Source organism: Xenopus laevis, chromosome 9_10S (assembly GCF_017654675.1).
Source record: "Xenopus laevis strain J_2021 chromosome 9_10S, Xenopus_laevis_v10.1, whole genome shotgun sequence".
Taxonomy (NCBI): Eukaryota; Metazoa; Chordata; class Amphibia; order Anura; family Pipidae; genus Xenopus; species Xenopus laevis.
In genome coordinates this window covers 78,583,564-78,603,911 of record NC_054388.1, presented here as the reverse complement: position 1 = coordinate 78,603,911, position 20,348 = coordinate 78,583,564, and the positions used below count along the sequence as shown (strand labels likewise).

Genomic DNA, 20,348 nt, shown 5'->3' with positions numbered 1-20,348 from the left:
ACTTCCCGCCTTCTTTCCTCAGCTCCTCTTTTTTTGCTTGGCACTAGGAAACACCGTTTGTCATTGGCCAAGAAACAGCTACGAGATGCCGTGTAACCAATCCGCTCCCGCTGCCAGTGCGCCTATTGGCCTGTGACCATCAGCCAGTCAGAAAGCGGGAGTGCGGCGGTGGGTGTTTCCTTGGGACACTGGCTGTTGTGTTGTCTCGGGACACATTTTCGGCGCGTGCCGCAGGTGCAGCTGCTGTGACACCCGCCGACCCTGCTGTGGTACATTCGGGCGTACTGACCCGGTAACTCACAAGGAATTGCCTATTGTTTTTGCTTTCCGATGCGGGACTATTCTTCCGCCATTTTGTACCACTGTAGGTAATAGCCTATTGGGTAAAGGCAAGAAGAAAGATGTCCCAGCAACGTGTAAGAAGGAATGGCTCTCCCACGCCGCCACCGACCCCGGTGCCAGGTGCTGCCCCAGGGAGTCGGCTGCAGCCCATGAGGGCCACCGTACCTTTCCAGCTGAAACAGCACGGGAGCCCTACTCGGGGCTGCAATAATAACAATGGGGCTGCCCAGCGAACCCCTCCCCGAACCGGCAGCCCCACACGGGCAGGAGGAGGAGATGGCCTGGAATCACCCCCGACAGTGACCAGCAATCGAGGGAGCCCTACGGTGTCCACGCAAACAGGGGCGTCGCCCACGCGTGGGCATCATCATCACCACTCCCACCATCACCACCTTCATCATCACCATCACCACCACAATAACAACCAGCATCCTCACCAGCATGGGGTCGGCTCTCCTGCCTCCTCTCCCCCAGTCATTACCAGTCCTGCTGACCCCTCCATTGCAGGAATCCCACCAGCCTCCTCATCCTCTTCTCCCTCCCCTGTGGGTCTCTCATCTGTAGGCAGACCTGGCTGGCAGCAAAGGGCCTCACCAGAGAGGAAGAGCCCCAGCTCCCCAAAAGGTAACTAAGAAAACAATTGCTGTGGTTTATGTATACTTTGGAAAAGTGAAGCCCAGAGTGGCATGAAGAGCAATTCAAATGTCTTGAGATGACTGACCCTGCTCACCAGGCCTTTGTTGCTTTATATACTTGTCATTTGTCCATTATAGGATGTTCTCTATAATAATGTTAGGGCTCTTACTGACGAGCGGTTGAAGCTGCGTTCCGTTTTTCTGCGTTCGGCCGCAGGGCAGCGCAGGAATAGACACATTTAGCTTTTTTTCAATGGGGCTGTACTCACACAGGCGCGTGTAGGCGCCAAACGCAGTAAAAATGCAGCATGTTGCGTCTCAACCTGCGTTCGCAGGGGAGCGCAGCTTCAACCGCTCATCAGTAAGAGCTCTAAATCTCCAAATGTGTACACATGGACTGGTGTTCTCTGTGTACCTCCGGAGTGCGCCAAAACATGATCACACAAACCAGGTAGACATTGCAAAGACTAACCTTGCTTTGTGATCAACGTATACCGATAAAGTTATTCAATGGGGGCAGTTGGGGTTATTATCTCACCCCTTAAAAGTAGGACACTTATTGAATACACATGTTACAAGTAGGAGACACATCCTTGAGCCACGCATCCAACTTGCAGCATGTTTATTCAATAAGTGTCCTACTTTAAAAGAATAAGATGGTAATCCTACCCCTCCCCCCCATTGTACAACTTTTTCAGTGTACTCCCATCACAAGGCTGTCTCAAAGGAGTGTGATGGTAACCCTAGGGGTGCTTGTCTGGTAGCATGTCTAATCGCTACTCTGGGAATAGTGCTGCCTTCAAATTTTGCCCTTCTTATATTTGATTAACATATCAAAAGTTAAAGACTCCCGCCAATGTGATATTGAGTTTCCCATCTGTTGTGATATAACTTTTAAAGTGGCCATACATTGGGCAGTACTTTATATCTGCAAACGAATATGGTACAAGTGACAGTATAGCCACTTGTGTATAGCCAGCACCTACCTTTTATTTTGACCAATGTCATGAATGATCAGAACCACAATGAGTTTAAAGAAGCTGTGGCACTTGCTTATCTTACCGTGGATCGTCTCTCCACTACACTATGTCGTTTGCAGTGTCAAGCAGACCGTGGATTTTGCCTACTTACTTATCTGACAGTGGACCAAGGCATTTGGTGCATCAGCAGATGAAATTTTCAGTACATGGCTGGTCATCTGCAATCTGACAGGATCACCATAAATCAGTGGGAAATGCTTCTTGACCTGGCCTACATGTCCAGATGTTTGAGCAGCACTACTGGTCAAATTACTACTAAACGTGGACATGAATGTCCTCATAATCAGTCATCATAAACAGCCATAATAAAAGAAGGTTATGGACAGCATTTAAAGACCTTAATATAGAAGGTCTTTTAAAAAAACTAAATTAAAGGAACGGTAACATCATAAAATGAAATTGTAATGAATAAATAATGTAGTGTTGCCCTTCACTGGTAAAATGTGGGGTTTGCTTCAGAAAAAAATATTAATTTTATATAAACAAGCTGTGTTGCCATGGGGGCAGCCATTTAAGCACAAGAAAAACAGTAGATAGATAAGCGGTGTATAATCTCATTTTATACTACAGGGCTTCTCTTTTATCAGCTGTGTAACCTGTGCCTTTTCTCCTTTTTAAAGGACCTGTAACATAATTTATTTTATTTTTTTTTTAAATTCTTTTCTTTGTAACGAAAAAAAAAACACCAAGGCAGTTTTAACTTTTAAATCACAAAGCTTTTATTAAGAAATTACTTACCGATTCTCTGCATGTGCTCCTCTTCAGAAACGGCAACAGGGCGACCATCCATTGTGCGGAGCTCAATTTCTCCTCCCTGCCTTATATAGGAGATAGCCAGGGAGGAGAAATGGAGCCCTGCACAATGGATTGTCGCCGTTTCTGAAGAGGAGCGCATGCAGAGAATCGGTAAGTACCGTAATTTCTTAATAAAAGCTTTGCGATTTAAAAGTTAAAACTGTCTTGGTGTTTTTTTTTTTCGTTACAAAGAAACACATTTTTAAAAAAAAAAATGTTTTTATGTTACTGGTCCTTTAAGCTTTGAATGGCTTCCTCCACAGCTACCCAGTAGCTTGTTTATGTAAACTATAGTAGAGTTTTTGAAGCAAACAACCCAGTTTTACAAGTGCAGGCCAACGGTGCGTTATATAGTGATTAATTTTTATACACTTTCATTTGTTGGTGTTACTGTTTGCAGCGCATATGTTAACCTCTTAAGACCTTCCAGCTGCTGTAAAATTATTTATTGCCCACACTAGATTTCCTCAGTGTTCTACACCCTTGCAGGGTGTCTAATATGGTAAGTATCCAAGTAAGTCTTCATTCTATTCTACAAGGCCTTATTGTTGGGCCAGAGCCTGTGGCTCCTTCTTTAAAGGTCAAGGGCCGTCTGGGAGATAATATGGCCGTACTCTGTTTGTTTCTTCTCTTCTTCCTTCAAACAAGTTGTTTTTAGATAGATCACCAGGAATAACAACATTTGTCAATAACTTTATTTTCTATGTGTTACTGTATTAATAATATTGATCTCTGAGGCAGCATAGAGAATATCATAAAATGGCGGCTCAAGGGAATAGATGTAAAAGGGCAATATTTACTTAAATATATATAACAGTTTGATACGATGCTTTAATATGCCACTTAGTTTATATCAAATTATCGGTTGTTTAAGTATTCATTTTAGGGGCATCGTTTTTCTTTAAATCATATGCAAAAGTGGTAATTTTTCTAATGGCCATTATCGCTTTAGGCTTTTGAAACATAGGGAGATTTGCAAGTAACAAAGTTCCTAAAAGCAAATTTTCAAATGCAATTTTGTGCAATTACATTATTGATAATGTTTTACCTGCAGTGATTTACATTGTTGTAACTAAACCACTTTCATTGATTGGGGATAAGCAAAATGTTATATATTTGTACATTTCTTTTTTGCAATTATGGTTCCAGCAGCAATATGTGCATATAGGAGGCAATTTCTGTAATTCAATTATGACTTTATTTTGACATCCTATTTATTTTGTGTGTTTTTCATGTCATTCTCTACAGTAGACTAATTATAGTACAAAACATAATACATGTAACTCCAGTCCATTCTTTTCTATTACTTGTTATATGTTTGGTAATGTTCAGCGTTCTCCCCAACCCTTTTTTTTGCCGGGTTTATCTCCTGGCCGTTTTTTCCCGCCGCCCAGGTCCATTCTGGCCCCAACATTGTGTGCCAATTACAAATTGTTTTGCAGAAGCAGGTAGCCTGTATTCACAGAAGCACACACTCCTATTGGGTTTTGTAAGAACTGTTCCTGTAGGGCAGGAGAGGCACATATTTGTGTCAATTGCTAACACCTTCAGCACACCGTATAGACCAAGTGGCAGATCATTTCACTAATGTGCCCAAATATTACTTCTACGGCTACCTGATTCCTGTTCGCACTGTGCTAGGGGGGCCACATTATTATTAATTTCATGAAGGAGGCTGAGGGCCGCTGTAAAATTGAAACGGGCCGCAATTGGCCCCCAGGCCTGACTTTGGACATGCCTGTTTTATACAGAAGGTCAACAATGGCGTTACTAGATATTACTCGGTCCCCAAAATGTTTAGAGGTTGACTTGTTTTATCAATATTTATTGAGACTGTATATGAATTAGGGCCTTGTGGGGCCCCATACCTCCTGGCCCCCCCTGCAGCCACAGGATCTGCTTCCTCTATAGTTACGCCCCTGAAGATCAACAAATTATACTATAGGTATCAAAGTTGAGTTCTCATAGCTGGTTGGACCTGTATGAGCTTAAGTACAGGTATGGGATCTTTTATCTAGAAGTTTCAGGACTTGGGGTTATCCGGATAAGGGATCATTTTTATCATGAACCATTTAAACATTCAATTAACCCAATAGGATTATTTTTCCTCCAATAAGGATTAACTGTATTAGTTTGGGTAAAGTACAAGGTACTGTTTTATTACTACAGAGAAAAATGAATACCGTATATATTTTTGTAATTTGAATTATTTGGTTAAGTGGATTCTATGGGAGTTGACCTTGCTTTAATACTAAGCTTTCTGGATAATGGGTTTCCAGATAAGGGAATCCATACCAGTAGTTGTTTTTACATACTTTTTAGACTTTGCATAATTTATACATCATTTATATGGGCACTTTAAAGGAACAGTAACACCAAAAAGGAGTTTTAAAAGGAATGACAATATACTGTTGCTTTGCACTGGTAAAATTGGTGTGTTTGCTTTAGAAACACAACTATAGTTAACATGCTGCTGTGTAGCCATGGGGGCAGCTATTCAAGCACAGGATACACTACATTATATTTCCATTACTTTAAAACACTTTGATTTTTTTTTGGTGCTACTATTCCTTTAAGGAATATGTCACTCAGAGTTTTCAGTGTGCTATTGTATCTAGCCTAAGGTAGCTTTCATCCTTTATTAGGACTATGGAACTATGCAATTTTTCAGTTTGCTTCTGCATTTGAACATTCATTGTTCTAACAAATGCTCATGAAATTGCTATTTTATCATTAGAACTTAATATTGATTGCCTGTTTTCTTTTGTGCAGGGGATAAAACACAGCCTCCTTCATTAAGTCCATCAAGTTTAATCCGGCGCACATCTTCACTTGATACACTTGCTGCTCCTTATCTATCAGGTCATTGGCCTCGTGATAATCAAGTACAGGCAGCTCCTTGTATGAAAGACCAGTCCACCCAGGTAGGTGAATTTTGAGGAGTCCTACAGTTCGTACTCTCTATGTTGCAACACAGAAAAATACAATAATCTGGTATGTAAACCCAGAGTAGCCTCAGATAAATGGATTATAACTGCAAAAAAAATACTTGGGATGATCATTTTGTAAAATGGGCTAAAATTTACCCAGCCCAACCAACTATTTATTTGCATTCTGTGTGATTTTTATTAGACCAATAAAACATTAATGCTGATTGGTTAGTAGCGTTCATTACATAACTTTTTTTTTTTTTTTTTAATTATTTACGTACTTACAGGAATAAAATACAATAACCAGAAAAAAATTTAAAAAAATAATAATCATAATGTATCATTATACAGGTAGCCTAAAATGGCATAATCACGTAAATATAAATTGAGTTCAGTCCTCTAGCGACAATATTAGCATTTGTATGGGGTAGTGCAGTGAGAGCTATCATTTCTCATTTCTAATTTCACAATTAAGTCAAGTCAATCTGTAGGTATCTGTTGATCTTTCTTATATGTATCCCATGGAGACCAAATATTGTAGTAAAGGTCTAGGACACAAATTGCTGACATCAAATTCTAAAACCAATAAAAAGAAAAAAGTAAAGTAGGAAGCAAATAGATGATAAGCCACAACAAATATAAATGCAAAGGAATCCAATTTGCTCAATTTCTCACCATCTTTACCAGGGCTGTCCAGCTGATGGCCTAGAAACTAGATGTGGCCCTAGATGTTATTTTTATGACTCAGACCTCCCTAGACCTAATTGTAAGACATCATTGTTTTATAACAATTTGGAACTTAAAAATGTTGACTTGGGGATATTTGACCCACCATATCAGTAGTCTACATAATAATAAAATAGTTTTAAAAGTTTTTAAAAGTGAGGTAAAGACATCACTATATATTAAATAATATTTTGCTAGCATTGCATCTTCTAACCCACAGCAGTTGGCACATCAGGTTGTGGGTCTCAGAGTACCCGTCCTGCAAAGATGGTAGTGGGGTTTTGTACCTCCAAAAGTAGGAAAGAGTAAGTGATGGGGGGGCTTTTGAAAAGCAACACTTGAAATTCAGCAAAACTTACCCTGCCCAAGAATGTCTAAACTTGAGCACAAAACGCCACCGTCTTAAAGAACAGTAACATCAAAAAAATGAAAGTGTTCTTAAGTAATAAAAATATAATTCAGTTTTGCCCTGCACTGGTAAAGCTGATGCGTTTGCTTCAGAAACACTACTATAGTTTATATAAATAAGCTGTTGTGTAGCAATGAGGGCAGCCATTCAAAGGCTCAGGTTACACATCAGATAGCAGATAGTCTCTGTAGAACATAATGGTGGTATCTGTTATCCACTATTTATCCTATGCCGTGTAGCCTTTTTTCAATTTCCACCACTGCTACACCACAGCTTGTTTATATGAACTATAGTAGTGTTTCTGAAGCAAGCACATCTGTTTTACCAGTGCAGGGCAACAGTAAATGATGCTCGCATTCAAGACTTTGCAAGGGCTGCACCTCTCCTCTGGAATTCTCTCCCACAGTCTGTCCAACTTTCTCCCAACCTTTCTGCTTTCAAAAGATCTCTTAAAACATTATTTTAGAGAAGCCTACCTTCACTATGTACAGCTACCGAATGCAGTACCTTATGCTACATCTCTCCCCTTGCTTCTTTCTGATCTTGCCCACTCCCACAACTTGTGTCTTAACGCCTTCCCCTTTTTGATTGTAAGCTCTTTTGCACAGAGCCTTCACCTTTTGTATCGGTTACTGGTCGCCATGTATGTTATTCTGTATGTTCTGTGTATGTATTTCTGTATGTTCTTTGTATAAACACATTTTGCAGTGCTGCGAAATATGTTGGCGCTATAAAAATACGTTAATAATAATAATACAGGTATGGGACCTATTATCCAGAATGCTTGGAACCTAAAGTTTTCCAGATAACTGATCTTTCCGTAATTTGGATCTTCATGCCCTGGATCCCATACCTGTACATAATAATAATCATAATTAAGATATCTGCTTGTGTTCTTGTTCTGAGTATTCCATAATGTCAAGCTGTGCAAATTGAGGCTTGCCCATATATAATTGCTTACTGCTTAAAGACCTTATAACATATCTCTCTCTCTTTCTTTCAAAATAGACGGAGAGTGCTTGGGCTGAAGAATATGCAGAGAAGAAGAAAGGGTCTCATAAGCGCTCTGCATCCTGGGGAAGCAACGAGCAGCTAAAAGAGGTTAGACAGCTGCTGTGTGGTGAATAATGAACTGCAGTGATGTCTAACACTTTTAGTGTGGTCACATTTATTGAAGACAATAAGGTTGGAGAACATCCCGTGAACACTTCTAATTATAGTAACATGCATATATTATTTGCTTTGAGAGATCGCATAACTCTTAACTTGATTTACTCTGAATCATGTGACTTGATTTACATTCATGTAACCATTTTACCAAATGTCTCTGAACCTTCTGCAAGGATGACCTGCTCAAAAGGGATTGTGCTATTTAAATTTTTTGTTTTTGTAGAGGGATGGTAATGCACTGTGCTATTTTATCAGGAGCCAGGTTTTACCAGAAATGAATAGAATACATAATAGAAATAATATATAGAGGTAGAAGAATACTTGGGCAGGCTGCAGTCAATAATATTTTTATTGCCAGGCCTTGGGTTGGGGCTGCCAAGGTACCATATAACATGCTGAATCTGTACTAGGGGAAGGCTGGCAAATGAGGTATGTACCCAGTATTGCACCCTCCTAAGAATGTGCTTCTTCTGCCTGCCCCCAGGTCTGGCCCTGCATGAGGTACATAATTTAGAGCCATCAGCAAACAGACATATTGCTTTCAATACACTCTTTCATTGTGCGATATTCAATGACAGAGAATAGTGTTTGTTAAAAAAAGATTAACTGCAATTCTTAAAAGGTATAGCTACTATTTCTTCATGTATTAGAATAATTATTTCTCATGCTCGTGGGCCTTTTTTCTAGGCAGAAGTCTCTATGCCTAAATTTTGTATTGTGCTTAAGTGTTTAGTTGGTTCTATAAAGCAGCTTCCTTCTGTAAACTTCACAAACAATTCTCTTAATCCCCTGACCTCTTTCCATAGGTCCTGTCTATGATCTGACAATGACCCCATAATTTTATATTTGTGCCTACTAATTTCCACCTTATTAGGTCCCAGCACAGTGGCTCAGAGTGCCAATTTTTATTTTAGATTCCACAAGGGGGGTTTATACCATTGTCGGTTTGAGCTAGTTGCTGTGCGTCCTCTCTGTTTCACACGAATAAGTCACCTACAATACAGCTCTGAGTGTCTTATTAGTCCATGTTATGTAGGTAAGCATAGCAGTGCTGTGAGTCGTTCACTTTAAAGGAGAACTAAAGCCTAACTTATGTACCAGCCCCAGGCAACCACAGCCCTTTAGCAGTGAAGAGCTGTATCTCCAAAGATGCCCCAGTAGCTCCACATCTTCTGTTCTGCTGATTCACTGCATTGCTCTGTGCTGCTGTCACTTACTGAGTTTAGGGACCCACTCACAATATACAGTACACATAGAATATAAATGTCACAATATAAGGCTGATTAGTAATTAATATGGATAATTACTACATGGCAGCATAGAAACCAGTGGAACTAGCATCAGAATTTAATAATCAGCCTTGTAGCATCATCTTATATTACAGGCCAACATCATTTTCTACTTGATAATTTGCGACGACCCCTAAGCATATCTTTTCAACAGCTGCTCAGAGCCCACTGAGCATGTGAGTTTTGCAGACACTTTCCAAGATAGTGACCCCCTGTGACAGGCTTGATGTCCTGGATCATTACTGCTATTGACAAGCTGAAACTTAACACTGGTGCAATAAGTTCTGTATATAAAATATGGCATTTTTATTCATTTTTAGGATTTAGTTTTCCTTTGAAGCTACAAAGTATGCATTGTGACATAAACAGTTTCTATGTGTAAGGATATCATTTGCAGTTCCAACTGGAAAGTGACTGATGATAGGAGTATATTCTATGTATATATGTTGAGAATTTGTAGCTTTTGAGGCTATTCTTGTCATGAGCTTCAAATTAACAGCTAAATAAGATGTTGATAAATAAATCCTGCAAAGTTTCTCTAGATAGAAAGCAGTGGTTTATATATTTTAGTATAGCTACTGCTAAATACTGGGAGAAAGAAGTCTAAAATCCTTTTCTATTTTTAGATTGCAAAATTACGTCAACAACTTCAGAGAAGTAAACACAGCAGCAGACATCATCGGGAAAAAGACAGGCAGTCTCCATTCCATGGCAACCACTCTGCAATTAACCAGGTAAGCAGCACTGCCCTGTAAGCACTTGTAATGTAATGGCACATGAGATTGTTTGCCAACATTTGGCTTGTCACATTTTTTTTTGTCACATTTTTTCATATAATGACACCACAGAGCCTTAAATTATCCCCTCACACCATCAATCCTCACAAAAAAACTGAATTATTCAGAGCACTCTGAGCCTTTTTCAACAATTCACAATAAATGATGGAATTTGCAACCCCAGTATCAGCCTAGGCATGTTTACCTAATCTTGTCAGAGTTGCTACATGCAATGTCTGTGTACACCTATAATTGCTTCCCTACCTCTTTGGCAGCAGACTGATTTTATATGCTTTCGGGCATTGGGAGAGAGTGGGAAGAAAGACTGAGGGAGAACGTTTATGTAAGTTATAGAAGCAAGTGGTAAAAGACACACACCCTATTGCTTTGTATATATCCGTGGAAAATTTTTCAGTCAAGGATTCCTGGGAGGAGGAGAAGGGAGTGACACATTCACTGTTCGGCAGCTGTTTCTAGGCTGATGCAGGTCTGCAAGTCCCATAATTCATTGCAGCCATAAAGTACTTTTATGGCAGTGCAGTGTGGGAGAAAGGACTTGTGGGTACAGCTGGTTGGTTAAGGGCTATGGCTAAACATGTTTGTTGTGTAGTATCTTGAAGTGCAAGGTGATTTCAGATTTAACATGAATCCATTTTCCTCCAAGTCTTTTAAAGGAATTGTTCAGTATAAAAATAAAAACTGGGTAAATAGGTTGTGCAAAATAAAAAATGTTTCTAATATAGTTAAGGTGGCCATACACGGGCAGATAAAGCTGCCGATATTGGTCGTTTGGACCAATTTGACAGCTTATCTGCCCGTGTATGGGGGCTTCCGAAGGTGTCGTCTCGATATCTGGCCACGATATCGATGAAGGTCTGATTTTTAACCGACTGACCCATCGGAGCCCCTTGGTGTATCGTAATTCGATCGTTCGGCCATATGGCCAAACGTTCGAATTACCCCCGATATAGCCATGCTGTTAGTGGCATATCAGGGAAAGATCCGCTCATTTGGCGATGTCGCCAAATGAACAGATCTTTGAGTCTATGGCCAGCTTTAGTTAGCCAAAAATGTAATGTTTAAAGGCTGGAGTGACTGTGTGTGTGTAATATAATAGCCAGAACACTACTTCCTGCTTTTCAGCTCTCTTGGTTTACACTGACTGGTTACCAGGCAGTAACCAATCAATTGCAAACTCACTGAACAGTTATGTAACATGTGGCCCCCCTTCAAGTCGCTGACTAGCTCAGAGTTATAGAGCTGAAAAGCAGGAAGTAGTGTTCTGGCTATTATGTTAGACATCCAGTCACTCCAGCCTTTATACATTACATTTTTGGCTAAATAACTCTATTAGAAACATTTTTTATTTTGCCCAGCCTATTTACCCAGTTTTTATTTTCACACTGAACTGTTCCTTTAATGTTGAAAGCAAGTGAATTGTTTCAGGAGTGAGAGTTGCTAGAAAAGTAACAATTTGTTGTAGAGCAACTTGTGGAACATATATGTATACTTAGGGCTGGAACCGAAAGGCATTAAGTAATCCTTTCATGTTGCTTTATAAAGAAGATCTGGATATATATATATAGATAGATAGATATAGATATATCTATATAGTGGTGGCCATGGTATTTATGCTACTAAAGCAAGATGATGTAAGCATATTGGGTATGTAGTAATATCAACAAATGCCCTTGTGGGATGCTAACCTTTTAGTCATTCAGTAGAGATGATTTTTTAATATGAAACAAAGCAACCTATTGTATTTAGTAAGTAATATAAACTCTCCTATAAACTTGTGTTACTGTCTCAGCCTGCAGTTTTCCCCTTGATTAATTAACTGTGGTCTCATTGATAGCCTGCAACATGCTCCTTGCTACTCCTATTGTGTTTGAAGGACTGTAAAGGCTTGGTAGTCAAAGGGCATCTTTGTGAGTGTGATGAGACAAAGGGGGCAATAAATTATATCTATCTACGCCAATAATCTCTTGTGCCATCGAGGTTTGACAAACCATTACAGTCTATATTTACTGTATGGTATTGTACAATCCATAGGTAAGTTATGTACATACACAATATGTTATACTATACATAGAAACTATGTTTGTCCTATTGCCATCCCACCCTTTTACAATCAAAGAAATTCTCTGTTTAAATTTAATAAATATTTTATTCTCAGAGTTCTATGTCCAAAAACGTACTTACCCCAGTGACTATTCCCATTACAAAATCCTCTGGGTCTCGATTTCGCAACAGTGTAGAGGGGCTGAACCAAGAAATTGAAATAATCACAAAGGAAAATGGGGAGAAGGAAGAGCAACTCTTGGTAAGTGAAAATTTCCTTCAAACTCTGCAACCATTCCCAGATTACTTTGACTTACCATGGGGAAAGCATCTCTGTTTCACATTCACCTTTATCCGCTGTACATGGAATCAAGAAGCATAAATATTTTTTTTTTTAAATATCACCCTCCATGTTGTGGGCTTACTTAAGAGGGTGGGATACACCACTATTCATCTTGAAGCATATATCCTTGTGGTTTCCCAGCATGGAGACTGTTCAGGCCTTCTTGATGTCAATGGGAACACTTCAATTGGTTTTCTGCACCTGCTCCCAAAGGTAAGTTATTAGCTTGGAGCACAAAGTGCTGTATGGTATTGAAAATGTTATATTGCCCATCAAACACTGCCTGCCTCTAAGGCTGTGACCTGTTTTTTTTCCTCTCTCTTCTCAGAATAGGACTAACTTCTTTACTGTTCCAAACATTGTGTTGTGTTTGTAGGTTGTTTTTTGTTTTTTTGTTTTTTTTCTTGTCTGTTCTAACTTTGTTATAAACTTTTATTTTATTTTTAGTTTTTCACATGAAAATGAACATGCTTGCTTTTACCTATTCATAGTGTATCCTCCTTGGATATGCACAAGTCCTAAGAAGATAAAACATTTCAGGCCCCCGTACTGTTAATTATAAAATTACTAGTATTTGCTCTTTCAAATTGTCCAAACTGCTATGTAAAATGTTTGCTGTGGAGTGCAATATATTTAGAAATTTTTATATACAAGTTATCTTGTATTCACATTTGATAATGTCTATGTAAGTGTGTAGAATGCAGTATCTGCTTTGCTGTGTCTGAAATATTATAAAGCATTAACTCTGTCTGGCTTAAGTGCCTGCTTCTGGCAGCAGATTAAATACGGTAACTATAATTACGCAACCATTTTCTGTGTTTGCCATAATTTAAACAGTCTCCTAAAAAGTATAGCTGTGCATTGTTGCTAACAGTCCTATAAAACAGAGACTGATGCTACCCAAAATAATGTAGCATGTTCATTTTCAGCAAGGGTTCTGGAACATGAGCAACATTTATTTCACCATGCATCTTGCTCATTTCAGAATTTGCAGGAGAACCATTGGTCACAAACATGCATGTTAACTAAACTGCAGGTAAAAGGTGTTTTGAAGTTTCTGGTTTGTTTTATTTCTTTTAATAGCCCCAAGATATCCCAGATGGACATCGTGCTCCCCCACCTCTAGCTCTGCGCAGTGTAGATACTCAGACACCTGGAGGGGTTGACCGCAGAAGCAACAATAGCAGCCGCCCACAATCTGTGTCACCAGCCGCTTTCATTACAATTTCTAATGAGTGCAACGAGGAAAGCCCTTGTCCAGTTGATGACAATATTGCTGATCCTCGAGACAAAGGTATAATAGCCTATAGTCTCTTAAAGGGGTTGTTCATCTGCCAAAACTTTATTTCAGTTGTTTTCAGATTGTTCTCCATAAACAAAGACTTTTTTCAATTGCTTTCCATCACTGTTTTCCCGAAGTTGAAGTTTAAAGTCTAATGTTCGTGTCTCTAGTGTTTCAATCTGGCAGTTCAGGGATCCAAGAGCATTCCAAACTGTTCCAATTTGCTACATTTAGTTGTTACAATTAGTTGATGCATTTCTCAGCAGTGTCTGTGAAATATTAGCAACTATTGTATCAGTTCTAACAACTGCCTTTAATGAAACTCAGGGATTCTGCTCAGCAGGGACAAAAATAAAATATGTATCCACTAAATTGTCAATTTAGAACAGTTAAAGAGTTGGCGACCCCCTCTCCCAGAGCTGCTGTTAAAAGAATGAAACCTTACACTTGAATATTAGAAAAACAGTCACAAATAGAAAGTAATGGAAAAAGTCCTTATTTCTGAAACCAACTGAACTGAACTGAAAAAAGTGTTTGAAAGTGAACACCCCTGTTAAAGAGGATGTTACTTTTTTCACAATACCAGAATCTGATTGAAGGATCTGCTCTTTCTGCAGAATGTTTGTTTTATATGTTACTGCATTTTAAAATACCACTTGTACATACATATATATATAAGGTGTCACAGTGTTGTGTTGCTCTCTGAGGGAGCAAAATGATCACATTGTGATCGCTGACCTTCAGCAGCAGTTCAGTTAAAGGGAAAGTTTGCCATTACATTTTAGTATGTTAGAGAGCATCCTATCCTAGCCAACTTTACAGCTGTTTTATTTGTTTTGTATATTGTTTATTTTAATTATTAGCTTGCCTATTTCCAGCAAGCAGCTGAAAAGATGTCTGGTTGCCAGGATCACTGTCCCCAGCAATGAAAAACAGACTGTGAATGTTAAGTTTTACTGTTACTCAGCTTGGCCCTTTCTTATTCATCTTCAGCCTCAGGCGGCGGAGGGGCCAGGATCGCCCCTGTTCATCTTCCATTCTAATTTCCAGAGTAATTTTTGGTTGCTGGGGTAATCTCTAGCAACAAGAACTGTAAGAATTCTAAGCCTGAAAGTAGCAGAGTAACGTTGCAAAGTAACGTTACAGTATCTAGATAAAAATACTTCCCAGCCTTGGAACAGACTACAGAGAACTAAGGAAACACTTGTATCTGCTCTAGTTCCTGGGTTTCCTCTGAACTGGGAGGAATTTTTGACACACCTTACACAGGTCTTCATACTGGTGTAAATATATATAATTGTTTTTTTTTTTTGTTTTTTTTATATATATATATATATATATATATATATATATATATATATATATATATATATATATATATATATATATATATATATATATATAATTTGTAAATGGCAAGACTTTTTAAGGTAACGCTATAATTCGTATTAGTATTAATTTATAATTAATTTTTAACATAGGGTGTTTGTTTTGGCCTGCAGAGAATGGAAATCATTCCCCTCTTCCCAAGTATGCTACTTCTCCAAAACCAAACAACAGTTACATGTTCAAGCGAGAACCACCTGAGGGTTGTGAAAGGGTAAAAGTAGTTGAGGAAAGCACGTAAGTAAATTTTACTGAACACGTTGTTGTTTTCTGTCCTTAGCTTTGTGTGTGCTGTGATTCTTCTATAACACAAGAAATGGCAGCAGGGTGATGGAAACCATCTGAAATAATCACCACCTCAATAGGGTGAATTGTATATCTATAATATAATGTTGAAGGTGGTTCAGCTTTTTGCAGGGGTCTCAGATAGGAAACTGGCTTTTATGCATTTTCCTGTTAAAGGGGGATGAGTCACAGAACAATGGGCCTCTGTTTTTTTATTTTGCAAACGGCATTGGGCTCATATAGGCAGACATCTGCAAATGGAGGTTAAACCTGTTGCAAAGGAATAATGTTCGGCAATCCGTGACTTTGAAACGCTTCATATGTATGTTGATCTTGCTCCTCAAACAGTGTAGTAAGTTCACCACTTCCATAAGTGGCTACCTTCCCATTATTTTACTAATGGGCTTCTGGGGGGGGGGGGGCAGGGGGGAGTTGATGTCACTCCAACTTGCCGTGCAGCAGTAAAGAGTGACTGACGTTTATCAGAGCACATGACTGAGGGCACCTGGGAAACTGATGGTATGCCTAGCCCCATGTCAGATTTCAAAATTTAATATAGAAAAATCGGTTTGCTCTTTTGAAAAATGGATTTCAGTGCAGAAGTCTGCTGGAGTAGCACTATTAACTGATGCGTTTTGAAAAAAAATGTGTAAACAGTATGTATCACATTATGCTAAGTTTTGTAGTAACTTAAAATACTTTTGAATAGGCAACAAAATAACTGATATATGAGAAGGAGCTACATCTGCTTGTTGAAGCCACACTCCTACCATTTATTTAGGCTCATGGAGTCACCTGACATATGATCCACTGGCAAAGAACTGCCTGTTACTACTTGGCCTGCCTTATAAATTCTTACTCTTTTCCTGTGGCCAGAAAACATTCTGTTTTCCTACCCAAATTCTGCCTGTGACTGCTGGTAACACGTGTTTGCTTTGCACTATAATGACAGAAATACAGTTCAGGTTGCCTACCTGTGGAGCAAACATCTACTGTGCCATAAGCCTTAAAGAAATTGTTCAGTGTAAAAATAAAAACTGGGTAAATAGATAGGCTGTGAAAAATAAAAAATGTTTCTAATATAGTTAGTTAGCCAAAAATGTAATGTATAAAGGCTGGAGTGATTTGATGTATAATAAGTCAGTCAGAACACTACTTCCTGCTTTTCAGCTCTCTTGGTTTACACTGACTGGCTACCAGGCAGTAACCAATCAGAGACTTGAGGGGGGGCACATGGGTCATATCTGTTGCTTTTGAATCTGAGCTGAATGCTGAGGATCAATTACAAACTCACTGAACAGAAATGTACCATGTGGCCCCCCTTCAAGTCACTGACTAACTCAGAGTTATAGAGCTGAAAAGCAGGAAGTTGGATTCTGGCTGTTTTATTAGACATCCAGTCACTCCAGCCTTTATACATTACATTTTTGGCTAAGTAACCATATTAGAAACATTTCTTATTTTGCACAGCCTATACATTTACACAGTTTTTATTTTCACACTGAACTATTCCTTTAAAAATGTTGTCTCTATTATACAAAGCTGTATATATTCTATGAAAATGACATGTAGTTAAGAGTTGTATCTGATTCAATTATACACTACAGTGCGCAGACTGAACTTCTACTTCTCTCTCAGGGACCTGACTGGCAGCAATATACAAAGAGCGTTTCCATGTTGCTCTCTGAACTGCGTCACTCCATATCTAAGATAGTTAAACTGACATACACAATTATCATATTGCATGAATAAATAGCATTAGTTGGAGACATCCAACAGACTGCTGTGAGTTCTCACATTTTTCTGAAGAATGAAATGGAAAGCCCTGCACATTGATTTGCTCTTTCATTATGAAAGCAATTAACGGATTTTCAGTTCTCCATCAGTAAAAATGTCATCTTGTACTCTAAGCTGTGCCTCACCCCAATCTAGAACCTAGGTTATTGGAGCAGGCTATAAACGGTTTTCATAGTTTCTGACACAGTCGACGTGAACAGCAAATGATAGCACATATCTACACGACATCCATAAGAAATAATGCAATGTTGGGTCCAGGTAGTTCTGTCACATTCCTTGTGACTTGAAATAGAATCCTGATAAAGCCTGCCACTAAAGGTGGCCATACACGGAGAGATCCGCTCGTTTGGCAGTGTCTCCAAATGAGCAGATCTCTCCCCGATATGCCCACCTTGAGGTCCTAGGGCCCAACGATCGGATCCTAATGATGGGTAACAGATGCGGCCACGATCCGACTGGATTTTTAGTCCCGTCTAATCTGGCATCTGGCCAGATATCGATCGTGAAGCCCATCGGAGGGCCCCATACACGGGCCAATAAGCTGCCGACTTGTCAGGGATTCGTTTTAGTGGGTGAATGATCTTTTCCTTCCCCACTTGTCAAACATTACTGCGCATTCCCCACCAACTGATCCTAAGGCCAGAAAAGTCTGTTTTTCCTACTGTGCTTCAAAATAATAGCAGTGTGGTTTTTTTTTTAAAAAAAAAAGTTGTTAAAGCTCAAAATCATCATAAGAGATTTTATTTCCATCCATCAAATGCATTGGGAACACTATACATTCTATATCAAATAAAAACATGAAGATCTAATTTGTTCTGTTTCAGAAAGTGAAGAAAAGGGAATATTAGGATGTTCCAAAAAAATAGATGCACTGGCAATGGATTATCAAAAGACTACTGCTATTAAGAACGTTGTTGTATGACTGGGTCATTAGGGTGGGATGCAGTTAAAAGTTACTTTAAAGGAGAAGGAAAGGCTTGCAGCACTTGGGGTGCCAAATGTTAGGCACCCCCAAGTGAATTTATTTATTTACTTGAAACCCCGGGCCAGTGCTCCTATCAGCAGAAAACTGCACCGGCCTGGGGTTATACCAGTGAGCACCACAGAGCGATCCTCTTCCGGCTTCTAATTTCTTTGTGCGGCTGTGCATGCGCAGTAGAGCGAAAAGCAGAATTTTAACTAAAAAGTCGGCTATTTCATTCACTGTGCATGCGTCTGCCCCGGGAAATTTGAAGAAAGAAGAAGCCGGAAGAGGATTGTTCCGTGGTGCTCACTGGTATAACCCCGGGCCGCTACAGTTTTCTATTGATAGGAGCACCGGCCCAGGGTTTATAAGTGAATACAATCACTGGGGCTGCCTAACATTTGGAAACCCCAAGTGTGCAAGCCATTCCTTCTCCTTTAAGGGTTTTCCTCAAGTCTGTCTCTTTTATATAGAAAACTGGAACTTGTTTTTGTTACCCATTAAAAAATAGTAAAAGTCAGTTGGGCACAATTGATTTAGGAAGTCCTATTTATGTAATAATAGTTGTGCTTTGTTTCCTCAGGCCTAAGCCTCTGCATGAAATTCCACCATTTTACTGTCCAGATAAGAACAAAGTGAATTTCATTCCAAAGAGTGGCTCTGCTTTTTGTCTGGTCAGCATACTCAAGCCCCTTCTACCCAATCAGGAAATAACATTCAAAGGCTCCAACCATACTCTTACAGTGCCTTCTGGGATACCATCTTCACTGATCCAAAACTTCAGCATGACATCCATATCAGGAAACCTAGAACAGGAACGTAATTCTCGAGGGACAAATACCTTTGCTCCCCCATTGTCTCTGCTACACCCATCAGGCCAAATTGATGAAGAAGAAGACTAAACACCACACTGGCTGTTCCTTGTTAGAGGGTCTGCGCTGCTCTGGTAACACAAGTGACTCAAATGCAGTATTTTCATAAGCTCTTAAATAATATTGACCATATTCTCTTTAAGCAAACTGGGCAGCATGCAGATGGATACATATATTTGTCAAGATCTGCAAAGCACTAATTCTTGTATTAACATAAATCTTGTCTAATAATACAATCTGGTGCCTCTATCTGCAAATTTTTAATGAACTGATGTAAATGCTGCACCAGCATTGTATCAGAAAAGACTCTGTTCTCCTTGCTTTTTGGCCACTACTCACTGTGATGCCAAGTTTCATGCGCAGAACAAGACAAATTGTCTCTCCCATGAGATCCGTCATGTTAAGAGAATATATGTAAACGTGTAAATAGAAGGTTGAAAGTGAAAATGAATAGCAGATTGGTGGTTATGTGGTATGTGTTACATGGAATTAGATGTACTTCCTACGTCTTAATCTTATTGTACTTGACCACATTGTGGAATATGTATCCTACTTCTTTAGCCGATATTCAAGGGGAACTCCACACAAACATAACTTAAGCTTTTGGAAAAACGTAATTTCAAGCAACTTTGCAATATACATCAATTAAAAAAATATGCAGACTTTTTTCATGATTTTAATGGTTTCTGACCTAAGCCTAGCCCCCTGCTCTCCTGCTGATCTGTCTGGCTACTTTGCTGAGCTGACTGACTACCATTACCATTTCAGCAGCCACCTGTCCTCAGCCTGTATTCTTCAAACCCCACAATTCCCTGCACAGAAGAAACAGATAACTGTGATGGGTATATTAGGGGTTTCTGTGTAAAGCTGGCCATAGATGCAAAGATCCGCTCGTTTTGCGACGTTGCCAAACCAGTGGATATTTCCCCGATATGCCATTAACAGGTATGGCTATATCAGGGGGTAATCTGATTGTTCGGCCGTATGGACGAACGATCAGATTACGATGTGCCATGAGCTCCGGCGGGATCGGTCGGGTCAAAATCAAACCTGACCGATCGACCAAACGACCGATCTCCGCCGGACGAAAGATGTCGGCACACGCCACACACTATCCGAAAGTCGTACGAATCCTCGATCCGTACGATCGGATCTGTGTGTCTATGGCCACCTTTATGCGGGCCTCTTTATCAAATTTTGGTTTGGTAGCCGGAGTTCCCCTTTAAACATTGCAAGAGGGTCCCAG

The 20,348-nt window shown here is 39.5% G+C and overlaps 1 protein-coding gene across 6 annotated transcripts; it reads left to right on the top strand.

The window, feature by feature from the left end:
* The first annotated feature begins 3 nt into the window (after positions 1 to 3).
* Positions 4 to 19,768, top strand: fam117b.S (family with sequence similarity 117 member B S homeolog). Of its 6 annotated transcripts, none has more exons than XM_041578419.1 (9): positions 4 to 966; positions 5,585 to 5,736; positions 7,886 to 7,978; positions 9,963 to 10,070; positions 12,289 to 12,435; positions 12,658 to 12,729; positions 13,600 to 13,810; positions 15,301 to 15,421; positions 18,814 to 19,768. In XM_041578419.1, exons 1-9 carry the CDS (start codon positions 402 to 404, stop codon positions 19,130 to 19,132), a joined length of 1,788 nt encoding a protein of 595 aa, XP_041434353.1. In that variant the 5' UTR covers positions 4 to 401; the 3' UTR covers positions 19,133 to 19,768. The 6 variants fall into 6 exon arrangements, with proteins under 6 accessions (XP_041434353.1, XP_018094494.1, XP_018094493.1 ...); XM_018239005.2 differs by having other exon boundaries at positions 15,280 to 15,421; XM_018239004.2 differs by having other exon boundaries at positions 12,604 to 12,729.
* The last annotated feature ends 580 nt before the right edge of the window (positions 19,769 to 20,348 follow it).